General features: G+C 45.6%; 1 protein-coding gene across 3 annotated transcripts in view; it reads left to right on the forward strand.

The window, feature by feature from the left end:
- abcd4 (ATP-binding cassette, sub-family D (ALD), member 4) overlaps nt 1-13,661 on the forward strand; it is a 46,012-nt gene that overhangs the window by 14,475 nt on the left and 17,876 nt on the right. For all 3 annotated transcript variants that reach the window (XM_060829398.1, XM_060829400.1, XM_060829399.1), the window contains 5 exons: nt 778-828; nt 4,010-4,104; nt 5,452-5,573; nt 12,545-12,636; nt 13,236-13,328. In XM_060829398.1, the coding sequence (XP_060685381.1) occupies nt 778-828; nt 4,010-4,104; nt 5,452-5,573; nt 12,545-12,636; nt 13,236-13,328 (453 nt within the window). The remainder of the gene's footprint in view (nt 1-777; nt 829-4,009; nt 4,105-5,451; nt 5,574-12,544; nt 12,637-13,235; nt 13,329-13,661) is intronic.

Genomic DNA, 13,661 nt, shown 5'->3' on the forward strand with positions numbered 1-13,661 from the left:
TTCTGAAAGCATCTGATCATTTTGCCTCAACCATTCACCAAAAAAATTCACCACCTTTATTAAGTAAAGACATGAGTCCTTATGGATGTAAGTTTGATCGCTGAGCTGGAAGGTTTGTTTTCAGACTTTTCGTCACCATTCTAGGTGACATCATCAGTGAGCCTCCAAACAGTTACCTAGTATGGTGACGAAATGTTTAAAATGAACTTTCCAGCTCAGTGAGCAAAACTTACATCCAGAACTTCAACCTGAGCTACACATCTTCTCAAAACACGCTAATGTGTCCTTATATTCTAATTGGAATGATTTCATAACTACCTTAGGTTTAGGATTCCTAATTTTGGATTCCTTCCAGAGCTCTTCCTAGCCAACCCCATCATACAGTAATTCCTCTAGCTTTAATCTGTCAGTTCTGACACCATCCTTGTTTATATATAAAAAAATTTGACTGCTATAGTGTACAGACTATGTGCAACTATGTACTTTTAAATGCAACCTGACCAGGTCCTCTGTAAATGTATTATAGCATCACTAACACAGAATGTTGTCTGACTTTATGGGGGCAGTTGTCAGAATGTTCATGCCCTTAAACCCTCCTCCAAGACGAGCAGGAACCGGGGAGCTAACCCACCCATCACTCTGGTTGTAAGAGGGCATGGCAAACAAAACATGTTTTTTTTCCTCATTTACCTGTTCGGTGTTTCTATTTGAGGTGGGGGGGGATGTTGCATCTGGGCACCAACGGCGAATTAACCCCTTGCTTCCCCTCTTGAGCAGGTTCAAGCACATGCAGATCCGTGTTAATGCCGAGTCAGCTGCGTTCTACAGGTAACTAGTGAACCAGCGAGTTTCTGTCGGTCCGTGTACAATAATCATCAGTAAAAGGACATTATCATTTCTGCTTGCCGAGCTGTTGAGATTTTTTGATGTTGCTTTGAAAACACAAACTGTTAGAACTATTTGCATTTGTGTAGCACCTCAGGAGTCCAGGAGTACTTGACAGCCAATGAAGTGAAGCTACTGTTGTAATTTAGTAAACACGGTTGTCAATTTGTACACAATGAGATCCCACAAGTCATTACTGAGAATAGAATGAAAGTGAGATTAATTTCGATAGGTGACAGGTTTTGCTTTTGGTCGCTGCATACCCAGTAGGTTGGAGAGCCTCTTCTGGAGTGCACAATTTAGGACTACATAATTTGGATTCAGTGAGATTGGTTGAGGTCCAGGTTACCAGGAACAACTCTGCACTTCCAGTTGGTGCTACAGAATATTTGCCATATATCTGAAAGGGTATTAAGGGCCTCAGTTTAATAACTCAAATGTGATGAAGCTGCAGGTTAAAAAACCCCTGGGTCCTGATGGACATCATCCAAGGGTCTTAAAAGAGGTGCCTAATCAGCTAAGCTATACAATGGTGTTAATTTTCTAAAATTTGCTGGGTTCAGGAAAGGTTCTATCAGACTGGAAAGTTCCTGTAGGGAGGGAAGCGGAGAATGATAGTGAGGAAGGTGTTACAATCAATCGTTCAGGAGGTTAGTACTGGACACTGAGAAAAACGACATAATCGGGATGAGGCAGCATGTGAAATAAAAAGATGTTTGGCCAAATTATTGGACTTGCTTGAAGGGATGAGATGCAGTGTGGATAAAGGGGTACCTGTAGACTTATTGTACTTGGATTTTCAGAAGGCATTTGACAAGGTCTCACATAAACGGTTATTGTGGAAAATAGCTCATGTTTTAGGGGCTGAGGTATTGGCATGGATTGGCTGGCTTAAAAACAAGTCTACTTAGATGGGTCTTTTTCTGACTGGCATGATAATGGAGACCTGAAGGGGGTGTGTGCTGCACCTTTGGTTTCTTGCGATTTATGTCAATGACTTAGGTGGGGAGAGCAGAAGCATGGGAACTAAATTTGCAGATGACTAAGCTTGGTAAGAGAGTAGTTTGTCTAAAGGATATATGGAGGTTCCAAACAGATAGAGATGGGCAAAAATCTGGCAGATGGTGTGTACTGTGGGAAATTGTGAAGTTGTTCACTTTGGCAGGAAGAATGGAAAAGCAACACAGGTTAATGATTTTGGAGATGGAGACCAAATGTACTATTTCCGAATTTACACACGATACAAAGCTAAGTGGGAATGTGTATCAGGACAAAAATGTAAAGCCTATTCCGGAGGATTGGGCCAGGCTTAATGATTAGGCAAGAACACGGCAGATGGAATATGATGTGGAAAATATGAAATCCAGTTTGATAAGAGAAACAGATATACAGAGTATTTCTTAAATGATAAGAGTTGCAAAGTGTAGAAAGTGTCCATAGGGCCCTAAACCACCTCGTTCAGAAGTCACTGAAGGCTAACATTGCAGGTCCAGTAAGCTACTTGGAAGGTTTATTTGTCCTGACAGGTGAACGTAGAAAATCCCATGATAGTATTTGTAAGCAGAGCAGGAGGGTTATCCCTGAAGCTGTTGCTAATATTGTTCCCTCAAAAAAAACTCCAAGAAAGAGGCAGCACAATGGCTCAGTGGTTAACAATGCTGCCTCACAGCACCAGGGACTCTTTCCTGATGAAGGGCTTTTGCCCGAAACGTCGATTTTCCTGTTCCTCAGATGCTGCCTGAACTGCTGTGCTTTTCCAGCACCACTCTAATCCAGAATCTGGTTTCCAGCATCTGCAGTCATTGTTCTTACCTTTACTCTGGTTCAGTTCCAGCCTTGGGCATCGGTCTGTGTGGAATCTGCACATTCTCCCTGTGTCTGCGTGGGTTTCCTCCCACAGTCCAAAGATATGCAGGTTAAAGGAATTGGCCATGCTAAATTACCCATAGTGTCCAAGAATGTGTAGGTGAAGTGGGTTAGCCAGGGAACTTCAGGGTTACAGGGATAGGTGTGATGCTCCTCGGAGAGTCGCTGCAGACGCACTGGATCGTATGGTCTCTTTTAAAAATTCTCTTGATTCTGTGAAATGAATTACTTGGTCATGATCTCATTGCTGTTTGGTGAGAGATTGTGTTTCTTATGTGGAAAGAAAGGACATTATTGGCTCGGAAATGCCTGGGGGAGTTGGGGGGGTGCACGGTCCATTGAAAGATTCTGCTGTGACTTCAGGTTTTCCCCTCTTTGCATTGGTCAGCATGAAACTGAGGCGACACATCGGGAAGTTGAGACTTTGTGCCTGGTCAAGTTTGTTGGGGTTTTCTGAATTCATGCTCTAACTTGACCCAGTTCTATCCTGAGATTCCAGGATTTCAGTGGAATATTTTCCATATGGGAGTTGACAGGGAGTTATGGCAGATCTGACCAGGAGCATTGGTGTCGGATCTGATCGATTCCTTCTGTACCTGTTATCAGTAGATGCTGCAGCCGCCCCTACTATATCCAGTCCCCATTCTCATCCAGCGATTCGAGAGCATTTGTCTCAGGATATAAAAACCCAGGAAATGTAACCCCTCCCTCAAAAGTTATGAATACTAGGTCAATCGATATTTTAGAGGCTGATTTTTGACTGGTTAGACTAAATCGATGAGCAAAGGAGGAGACATGGTGCTGAGGTATGATCTGGTTGATTGGATAACGAGATTCGAGGAGGTGAATAGCCCCCTCGTGTTCCAATGTCTGTGTCCTCAGCAGGGAGATCGGCTGACAGTACTGCCTGATCAGGCCTGAAAGCCTCGATGCTACACACTGACTGTCCTATTGACTCTGAGGAGCAGGGATTCTGCTCCTTTTCTCCTGATGGGGAGTACGTAACGACAGAGGGTGACCAAGGGCGGGGGTAACTGCAGCTGGAAGCATTTATCCTGGAGGAATCATGAGGAAAACATTGATGGGACAAGGGGTAACAGGGCATGTCAGAGCACAGTGTGGGAGGGATGGTGGGGGGCAATGTGCAAGATGGTTAATGAGATGGGAGATCTGAAGCTTGATTGCAAACTCTGTCCATGTGAGAGGGCTCCTTGAGATACCTTAATGTGAACTGAGTTATTTTGATGCTGGATTACAGAGCAGGAAGAGTGGAGCACATGAGGACAAACTGGAAACTGCAGGACCTACTCCAAACACAGAGAGAGCTGATGAAGAGGGAGCTGTGGCTGTACAGTGAGTACGTGGGGACAGTGATTAGCCAGAAGCAGTGACTTGATGTAGACTGCATGTGAGGAGAGTAGGTGGGAACAGTGTATGTACTGAGTGTATAGATGTATATCAGCAAATGTGTGAGCAATGGGTCTGTGGGGATTGTGAGTGTACAGAATTTACAGGGGGAATGTGTGCGTACATAAAACATGTGGAGACAACCCATTGAGTGTTTGGGGAGGTGACGGTTTACAATGAATGCTGTACCACTATTGAGCTGTCTCATCATTGTTACTTTCCAAACAGAAAGTGGGTTTGGGCAGTAGACAGGGCATAGAACAGTACAGCACAGGAAAAGGCCCTTTGGCACACAATGTTGTGCAGACCACGACCCCATGTTAAACTAATCCTTTCTGTCTGTCCATGGTCCATATTGCTCCATTCCTTATTTATGTGCTTATCTGAAAGCTCCTTAATGCCCCAGTTTTTTTTTTGCCTCCACCACCACCCCTGGCAATGCGTTCCAGACTCCTGCCATTCTCTGTGTAAAAGAACCTTGCCCCTCACATCTTCTTTGACCTTTTCCCCCTCTCACCTTTAAAAGCATGCCCCCTAGTATTAGACTTTTCAACTCTGGGAAAAACGATTCTGGCACAGTGGTTAGCACTGCTGCCTCACAGCGCCAGAAACCTGGGTTCAATTCCCACCTCAGGCGACTAACTGTGTGGAGTTTGCACGTTCTCCCCGTGTCTGCGTGGGTTTCCTCCGGGTGCTCCGGTTTCCTCCCACAGTCCAAAGATATGCAGGTCAGGTGAATTGGCCATGCTAAATTGCCCGTAGTGTTAGGTAAGGGGTAAATGTAGGGGTATGGATGGGTTGCGCTTCGGTGGGTCGGTGCGGACCTGTTGGGCCGAAGGGCCTGTTTCCACACTGTAAGTAATCTAATCTAAAAAAAAAACCCATCTATGCATTTCATAATTTTACAAACTTCTATTCAGTCTCCCCTTGGCCTCCTTCACTCCAGAGAAAGCAACCCTAGTTTGTCCAGCCTCATACCCTCTAATCCAGGCAGCATTCTGGTAAACCTTATCTGCACCCTGTCCAAAGCCTTCACATCCTTCCTATAATGTGGCGACCAGTATTGAATGCAATATTCCAAGTGTAGCCTAACCAAACTTTTATAAAGCTGCAGCATCACTTCCTGATGTGGGTTGTATGACTGAGTTGGGCTGAATGGCCTTTTTCTGTTCCGTGAGCCATGTATAATCTAATCTGTAACTTGCCAGGAATAAGCAAGTTCACAACTAATACCCTGATTCCCTTTCACCTGTAGGTTAATGTGTTTCTCTCTCTTGCTTTCTCTTCCATCAGTCGGTGTGAACATTTTTGATTACCTGGGCAGTATCATCAGTTACATCATCATAGCGATCCCCATTTTTAGTGGACGGTACGATGGTCTTGCTCCTGCAGCCCTTGTCGAGCTGGTCAGTAAGGTATGGTCCGGGACTTTGTCTCAAAGTTCACTTGACAATTTTTGGATGTATATGTAATTTATATATGGATCACTCTCCCTAACTTTACCATGTTCCTGCTGATGACCTACAAAGCTCCAGCACTTGTGAGAGTGATAGCTGACTGGGAGATGTCTTGCTTTTTGATCTAATCCCTGCCGCATTTCTGATCTTGTACCTTAAACCTTCGGCAGTTTTTGTTTCCTTCTTTCTCTGATTACTCCTCCACCTATTCATAGAAGCACCCCCCCACCCCCGCCTATAGCAATGAGTGCTACATCATAGAGTATGTGTTAATTAAAGATAGTCAATTAACTTCTGTGCATAGTTGTTAATCTATGTGAATCAGATAGAAAAGCAGAATTAGACCATCGAGTGTGCTCCGCCATTCGACCATGACTGATATGTTTCTTAAACCCCATTATCCTGCCTTCTCCCCGTAACTTTTGATCCTCTGATAATCAAGAACCCACCCATTTCTGTCTTAAATACACTTAATGACTTGGACTCCACAGCCTTTTGTGGCAACACTTTGCACAGATTCACCACCCTCTGGCTGAAGAATATCCCATACCATACCTGCTGAATAAAGAGTGAGGCTGAACGGTCAATCAAAGATAGTTATAACATGTTAATTCTACTTTATAGAATCATAAAGATCCATGGCACAGAAAAAGGCCCTTCAGCCCATCGGGCCTGCACCAGTCATAGTCATAGAGATGTGCAGCACAGAACCAGACCCTTTGGTCCAACTCATCCATGCTGACCAGGTATCCTAAATTAACCAAGTCCCATATGCCAGCAGTTGGCCCTTATCCCTCTAAACCTTCCTATTCATACAACCATCCAGATGCCTTTTAAATGTTGCAATTGTCCCAGCCTCTTCCACTTCCTCTGGCAGCTCATTCCATACACACACCACCCTCTGTGAAAAAAACGCACCCTTAGGTCCCTTTTAAAGTTTAGCCCTCTCACCCTAAATCTATGCCCTCTAGTTCTGGAGTTGTTTCCCCCCCAGGGAAAGGACCATGTTTATTTATCCTATCCATGCCCCTCATGATTTTGTCAACCTCTATAAGGTCACCCTTCAGACTCTGACGCTCCAGGGAAAATAGCCCCAACTTATTCACCTTCTCCCTGTGGCTCAAACCCTCCAACCCTGGCAACATTCTTGTAAATCTTTTCTGAACCCTTTCACGTTTCACAACATCCTTCCTAGAGAAGGGAGACCAGAATTGCACGCAATATTCCAAAAGTAGCCAAGCCAATGTCCTATACAGCCAAAACAAGACCTCCCAACTCCTGTACTCCATGCACTAACCAATAAAGGAAAGTATACAAAACGTAACGTTTGTTATCCTATCTACCTGCAACTCCACTTTAAAGGAACTATGAACCTGCACTCCAAGGCCTCTTTGTTCAGCAACACTCCTCAGGACCTTACCATTAAGTGTATAAGTCCTGCACTGATTTGCCTTTCCAAAGTGTAGCACCTCACATTTATCTAAATTAATCTCCCTCTAGCCACGCAGGAACAGGATAGGGGGCCACTCCTCACCCCATCTGATCACGATTCCATTGTACTCTGTGGTAACCTTCTTCGCTGTCCACTACATCTCCAATTTTGGTGTCAATTGCAAACTTACTAACTATACCTCCCTTAATCACATCCATATCATTTATATAAATGACGAAAAGCAGTGGACCCAGCACCAGTCCTTGTTACCAGCAATATGCCATAAGCCTCTAGTCTGAAATGCAACCCTTCACCACCACCCTCTGTCTTCAATCTTTGAGCCAGTTCTGTACCCACCTGGCAAGTTCTCCCTGTATTCCAGGCGATTTAACCTATTAAACAGTCCACCATGAGGAACCTTATCGAATACCTTACTGAGGTCAAAAACAATAATGGCTCTATTCTAATCCCATTTTCCAGCACATTTAAATACGTCTTCAATATGATGAGGGTCTCTGGCTGTACCTTACAGGCAGTGCGCTCCAGATTCCCACTACCCTCTGGGTCAGAAAGCTTTTCCTCTAACCCTCCTGCCCTAATTTTTAACCTTTGCCCTCTGGTCATTGATCCTTCCATCAAAGGGCAACATTCCTTCCTGTCTACTCTGTCTATACTCTTCATAATTTTATGCATCTCAATCATTTCCCTTCTGCTTTAAGGAAAAAAAACTAGTCTATCCAATCTCTCTTCATAACTAAAGCTCACATAGAATCCATACAGTGCGGAAAGAGGCCATTCAGCCAATTGAATGTGCACTGATACCCCCAAAGAACATCCCACTGACATCTAGCCCCCTATCCTGTTCCTGCGTGGCTAACCTCTAGACATGATGGAGCAATTTAGCATGGCCAGTCCACCTAACTTGCACATCTTTGGACTATGGGAGGAAACTGTAGCACCCGGAGTAAACCCACACAGCAACAGGGAGAACATGCAAACTCCACGCAGACAATGACCCAAGGCTGGAATTGGACCCAAGGCTGGAATTGAACCCAGGTCTCTGGCGCTGTGAGGCAGCAGTGCTAACCACTGAGCCACCTCTCCAGCCAAGACAACGCCCTGATAAATCTCTCCTACACCCTCTCCTGTGTAATCACATCCTTTCCAAAATGTGGATTCTAGAGCTGTACACAGTACTCCAGCTGTGGCCTAACGTTTTATACAGTTGCAGCACAATCTCTTGCTCTTAAACACTCTCCACAACTTTCAAGTCCATCTTAAAAAAAAATGAATGTTCAAACAAAACTTTGTCAAGCAGATTAGAAGCTCAGTCCAGTGTAATTTCTTTACGAGGGTGAGTTCTCTTTGAGCTGAAAATGTGTTGCTTGAAAAGTCAGGCAGCATCCAAGGAGCAGGAGAATCGACTTTTCGGGCATGAGCCCTTCTTCAGAAATGAGGAAAGTGTGCCAAGCAGGCTAAGATAAAAGGTAGGGAGGAGGGACTTGGGGGAGGGGCGTTGGAAATGTGATAGGTGGAAGGAGGTTAAGGTGAGGGTGATAGGCCGGAGTGGGGTGGGGGCGGAGAGGTCAGGAAGAAGATTGCAGGTTAGGAAGGTGGTGCTGAGTTTGAGGGTTGGGACTGAGACAAAGTGGGGGGAGGGGAAATGAGGAAACTGGAGAAATCTGAGTTCATTTCTTGTGGTTGGAGGGTTTGTAGGCAGAAGGTGAGGCGCTCTTCCTCCAACCGTCGTGTTACTACGGTTTGGCGATGGAGGAGTCCAAGGACCTCCATGTCCTTGGTGGAGTGGGAGGGGGAGTTGAAGTGTTGAGCCACGGGGTGGTTGAGTTGGTTGGTGTGGGTGCCCCAGAGGTGTTCTCTGAAACATTCCGCAAGTAGGCAGCCTGTCTCCCTAATATAGAGGAGGCCACACCGGGTGCAGTGGATGCAGTAAATGTGTGTGGAGGTGCAGGTGAATTTATGGTGCATATGGAATGATCCCTTGGGACCTTGGAGGTGTGGGCGCAAGTTTTGCATTTCTTGCGGTTGCAGGGGAAGGTGCCGGGAGTGGAGGTTGGGTTGGCGGGGGGGTATGGACCTGACGAGGGAGTCACGGAGGGAGTGGTCTTTTCGGAACGCTGATGGGGGAGGGGAGGGAAATATACCCTTGGTGGTAGGGTCTGTTTGGAGGTGGCGGAAATGACGACGGATGATACGATGTATATGGAGGTTGGAGGGGTGGTAGGTGAGGACCAGTGGGGTTCTGTCCTGGTGGCAATTGGAGGGGCGGAGCTCAAGCGCGGAGAGCGGGAAGTGGAGGAGATGTGGTGGAGAGCATCGTCGAGCACGTCTAAGGGGAAATTGCGATCTTTGAAGATGGAGGCCATCTGGGTTGTTTAGTATTGGAACTGGTCCTCCTGAGAGATGCGGCAGAGACGAAGGAATTGGGAATATGGGATTGCGTTTTTACAGGGGGCAGGGTGGGAGGAGGTGTAGCCTAGGTTGCTGTGGGAGTCGGTCGGTTTATAGTAAATGTCCATGTTGATTCGGTCACCCGAGATAGAAATGGAGAGGTCTAGGAAAGGGAGGGAGGAGTCTGAGACGGTCCAGGTAAATTTGAGGATGGGGTGGAAGGTGTTAGTAAAGTGGATGAACTGTTCAACCTCCTCGTGGGAGCACGAGCAGCACCGATACAGTCATCGATGTAGCGGAGGAAAAGGTGGGGGGTGGTGCCAGTGTAGCTGCGGAAGATGGACTGTTCCACATATCCTATGAAGAGACAGGCATAGCTGGGGCCCATGCGGGTGCCCATGGCTACTCCTTTAGTTTGGAGAAAGTGGGAAGATTGGAAAGAGAAGTTGTTCAGAGTGAGGACCAGTTCAGTCAGTCAAAGGAGGGTGTCAGTGGAAGGGTACTGGTTGGTACGGCGGGAAAGGAAGAAGCCTTTGAGGTCTCTTTGACTCAATTTTGCTTTAAGATAGAGGAAACTTTTTTGCCGATCTCATCAGCTCTCTGTGTCCTGCAGCTGTCCTGAAATGTGTGTATACTAATTGTATTTCATTCTGAGATATTTATCTTTGTCTCTGGTGCCCCACAATAAGGCTGTTGTTTTTTATTGTTAAATCATATGAAGGACAGACAGTGAAGGATTCAGTGATGATAAGGCTATCAAAAGGAGATGGTTAGATTGTCTCTTAATGGCAATGGTCATTGCCTGGTAATTGGTGTGTCTTAAAAAGTACATCCTGTCCCAAATCTCCAAATTGATCAGCAATTAGTGTTAGATTTAAATCAGAACCGAAGCAATATGAGAATCTGAAAGTTTGCCAGGAGCAGGCATTGCGCACAGTGGGGGATGTGAATAACCTTGCACCTATCAACAACCTGGAGGTACCATTGACCAGAAACTCAACTGGACTATACAGTGGCCACACCAGCAGGTCAGATGTTGACAATTCTACAGCAAGTAACTGAACCTCTGACTCCTCAAAGCCTGTCAACCATCGACAAGGCAAAGATCAGGAGTGTGATCGAATACTCCCCAACTGCCTGGATGAGTACAATTATCAACACTGGCGAGCCTTAACACCACTCAAGTTGAATCCATCTGTTTGACTGGCACACATGAAAATCTACCAGCTTGAACATTTAATCCTTGCACTACTGTCACAGTGTGTACCAGCTACAAGATGCACTGCAGCAACTTACCAGGCAATTCAACAGCACTTCCCTTACTCCCACCTAGAAGGACAGGCCAGCAGAAACATGGGAACACCATCACCCCCACATTCCCCTCAAAGTCACACACTATCCTGACTTGGAAATATATCTCTGTTCCTTCACAGTTACTGGGTCAAAATTCTTGAACTCGCTCCCCAATCAGCACAGTGGATGCAGCTACATTCCATAGACTGCAGTAGTTGAAGAAGACAGCTCACAACCACACCTTTTCCAGAACATTAGAGATGGATCATAAATGTTGTCCTCATCAGTGACATTGCAATCTGTGGAAAACGAAAAAAAAAGCTGAAAGAAGGAAAGCAACTCAAATAAGGCCACAGCAGAAGCAGCAATTGATCATTTGGATCAATATGTGATCGGATGGAAAGGTCTTACTAGATTCCCTACAGTGTAGAAACAGGTCTTTGGCCCAACAAGTCTACATCGATCCTCCGAAGATTAACCCACCCAGATCCATTTCCCTCTGACTAATGCATCTAACACTATTAACATGGTCAATTCACCTGGCCTGCACATCTTTGGATTGTGGGAGGAAACCGGAGCAAACCCACGCAGACACGGGGAGAATATGCGAAATCCACACTGACAATCACCCGAGGCTGCAATCGAACCTGGATTCCTGGTGCTGTGAGGCAGCTGTGCTAACCACTGAGACACCATACCACCAGTCTTGTGGTATAATGTGGTCTGTATTCAGGTTATGAGCTGACATGTGCACAGTATACCACTGGGTGGCAGTGCAAGACACAGCTATGCCGAATCCTGATTGATCCCAAGCCCTACACTCTGTGGATCATTTAAACTTGTAATATAATCCCATTTACTGGGAAGTTAAGGGCCCAGATCATTCACGTTTTTTTTTTCAAAAATGTTTTGCCATTTATTTTCCATTATCCAGGCAAACAAGTTTTCAGTGGGGGCAGATTAATCAGACCAGGGTTCCCACCTCCATTTGGACATTTTCCCGGAGGTTTTATCATCGGATTTCCCACCTGGGGAAACTAGGTGATTTTCCGTAGTGTATTTATAGAATCTCTTTCGATTCTCCTTAACCATATAGCTATCTCATGCCCCCTTTTGTCCTTTTGATTTCCCTCTTAGGTATACTCCTACCTTCTTTATACTCTTCTAACGATTCACTCGAGCTCTGCTGTCCATACCTGACATATGCTTTTTTTTAACCAAAACCTCAACTTCTCTAGTCATCCAGCATTCCCTACATCGACCAGCCTTGCCTTTCTCCCTAACAGGAATATACTGTTTCTGGGCTCACATTATCTCATTTTTGAAGGCTTCCCACTTTCCAGCTGTCCTTTTACCTGTGAACTTCCACCCTCAATCAACATCATTGAGTGTATTTACGACAGAAATAGATAGCTTCCTGGTTAGTGAAGGGACCAAGGGTTAGGGGGAGAAAACAGGAGAATGGGATTGAGAAACACATCGGCCATGATCGAATGGTGGAATCAGTGGGCTGAATGGCCTAATTCTACTTGTATATTTTATAGCCAAAAGTGAAGAGAAACTTGCCAGTTACCAGACAATAAAGGTTTAATTCCTGAGATCTCCAGAGTAATGCTGGAAAGTTCAGAACTTTTTTCCTCTCTCTCTCCCCGCCCCCTCCCCCCACTTCCAAATCACAGTTCAGTTCGGAGAGTTCAGTTGCAGGAACCATTCTTGTTCTGGGATGTCCAAAATGACGTCTGTCCACTTTCGGTTTGTGACCTTTGCACTGCACACTGCTTTTTATATTTTGCAGAATGCCTTTGTGTCCATGTATCTGATACACTGCTTCAGCCAACTCATTGACCTCTCGACAACCGTATCTGACCTTGCAGGCTACACACACAGGTTGGAAAGACTCTGTGAGCGAGGGAGGGTGGGCAAGGAGAGGTAACTGTGGGATGGGGTGGAGGGGGAGAGGACAGGGTAGAAGTGGAGGAGTGGGGGGTGGGGGAGATGGATAGAATGGCAGGAGAAAAGCTGTGGGATGGGTTGGCGAAGATAATAGAATCATGGAAGCCCAATGCTGTGAAAACAAGCCATTTGGCTCAGAGTCCACACCAGACCTCATAGGCAGTGAGCCAGAGTCTGTCTAGACAGAAGGCAATGGAGTCAGACCATGTTCTGCCTGCAGCGGCTGCTGAAGTAAACTGGGGCCTTGAGTTGTCCTCATATCCATTGCTCCTGGACACACGCACCACTGGATAAGGAATCCAGACCCAGAGTGTGTGTATATGCTGTGACCCATCCTTAGCCCTGTAATAAAGGGCGACTTGACGACTCATTTTGGTGTGAGATTTTTACACTGATGGCTCATGATGTTGATTAGCAATGATCTGGCTCATTGCTGCTGCTGCACAGAGAGGATCTGGTTTAATATGCTCCTCCATTCACCAAGATCGTGGCTGACACTCAGTGGCTGTTTCTCTGTTCTCTATCACTGACAGAATTGGAGAGCTGCAAGAGATGGTCCTCAAACTCTGCAAATCACAATGTAAGAGCAGACAGCCATCATGCAAGGAATTGTCAGGTTTTGACAAGTAAGTTTTACTGAGTAGCCGTGGCAGTAATCCTTTCTCATTGTCACCTAAAGCACCAACTAACTTTAACCACAGAATGTGCCAGATTCCTGTTGGTTTCCCCCCGATCTGATTCAGCATCAGAGATTGATGTTTGCTTCCATTGAAAGGTCTCTCATTGCTTCTCTTTCCAGTATCACCACTCATTCAGACATATGTTGCAAATGCACCAAGGTCTAGAATTCTCTCCTGAAACACCCCTCTCTTCCTTTATGATTCTTCTTTAAACTTATCTTTTCTCCCAAGCTGTCGATCTCACTAAATCTTTCCCTGACTCCCCACCAAACCCAGCCC

This window comes from Hemiscyllium ocellatum, chromosome 8 (genome assembly GCF_020745735.1).
Source record: "Hemiscyllium ocellatum isolate sHemOce1 chromosome 8, sHemOce1.pat.X.cur, whole genome shotgun sequence".
NCBI classification, from domain to species: domain Eukaryota; kingdom Metazoa; phylum Chordata; class Chondrichthyes; order Orectolobiformes; family Hemiscylliidae; genus Hemiscyllium; species Hemiscyllium ocellatum.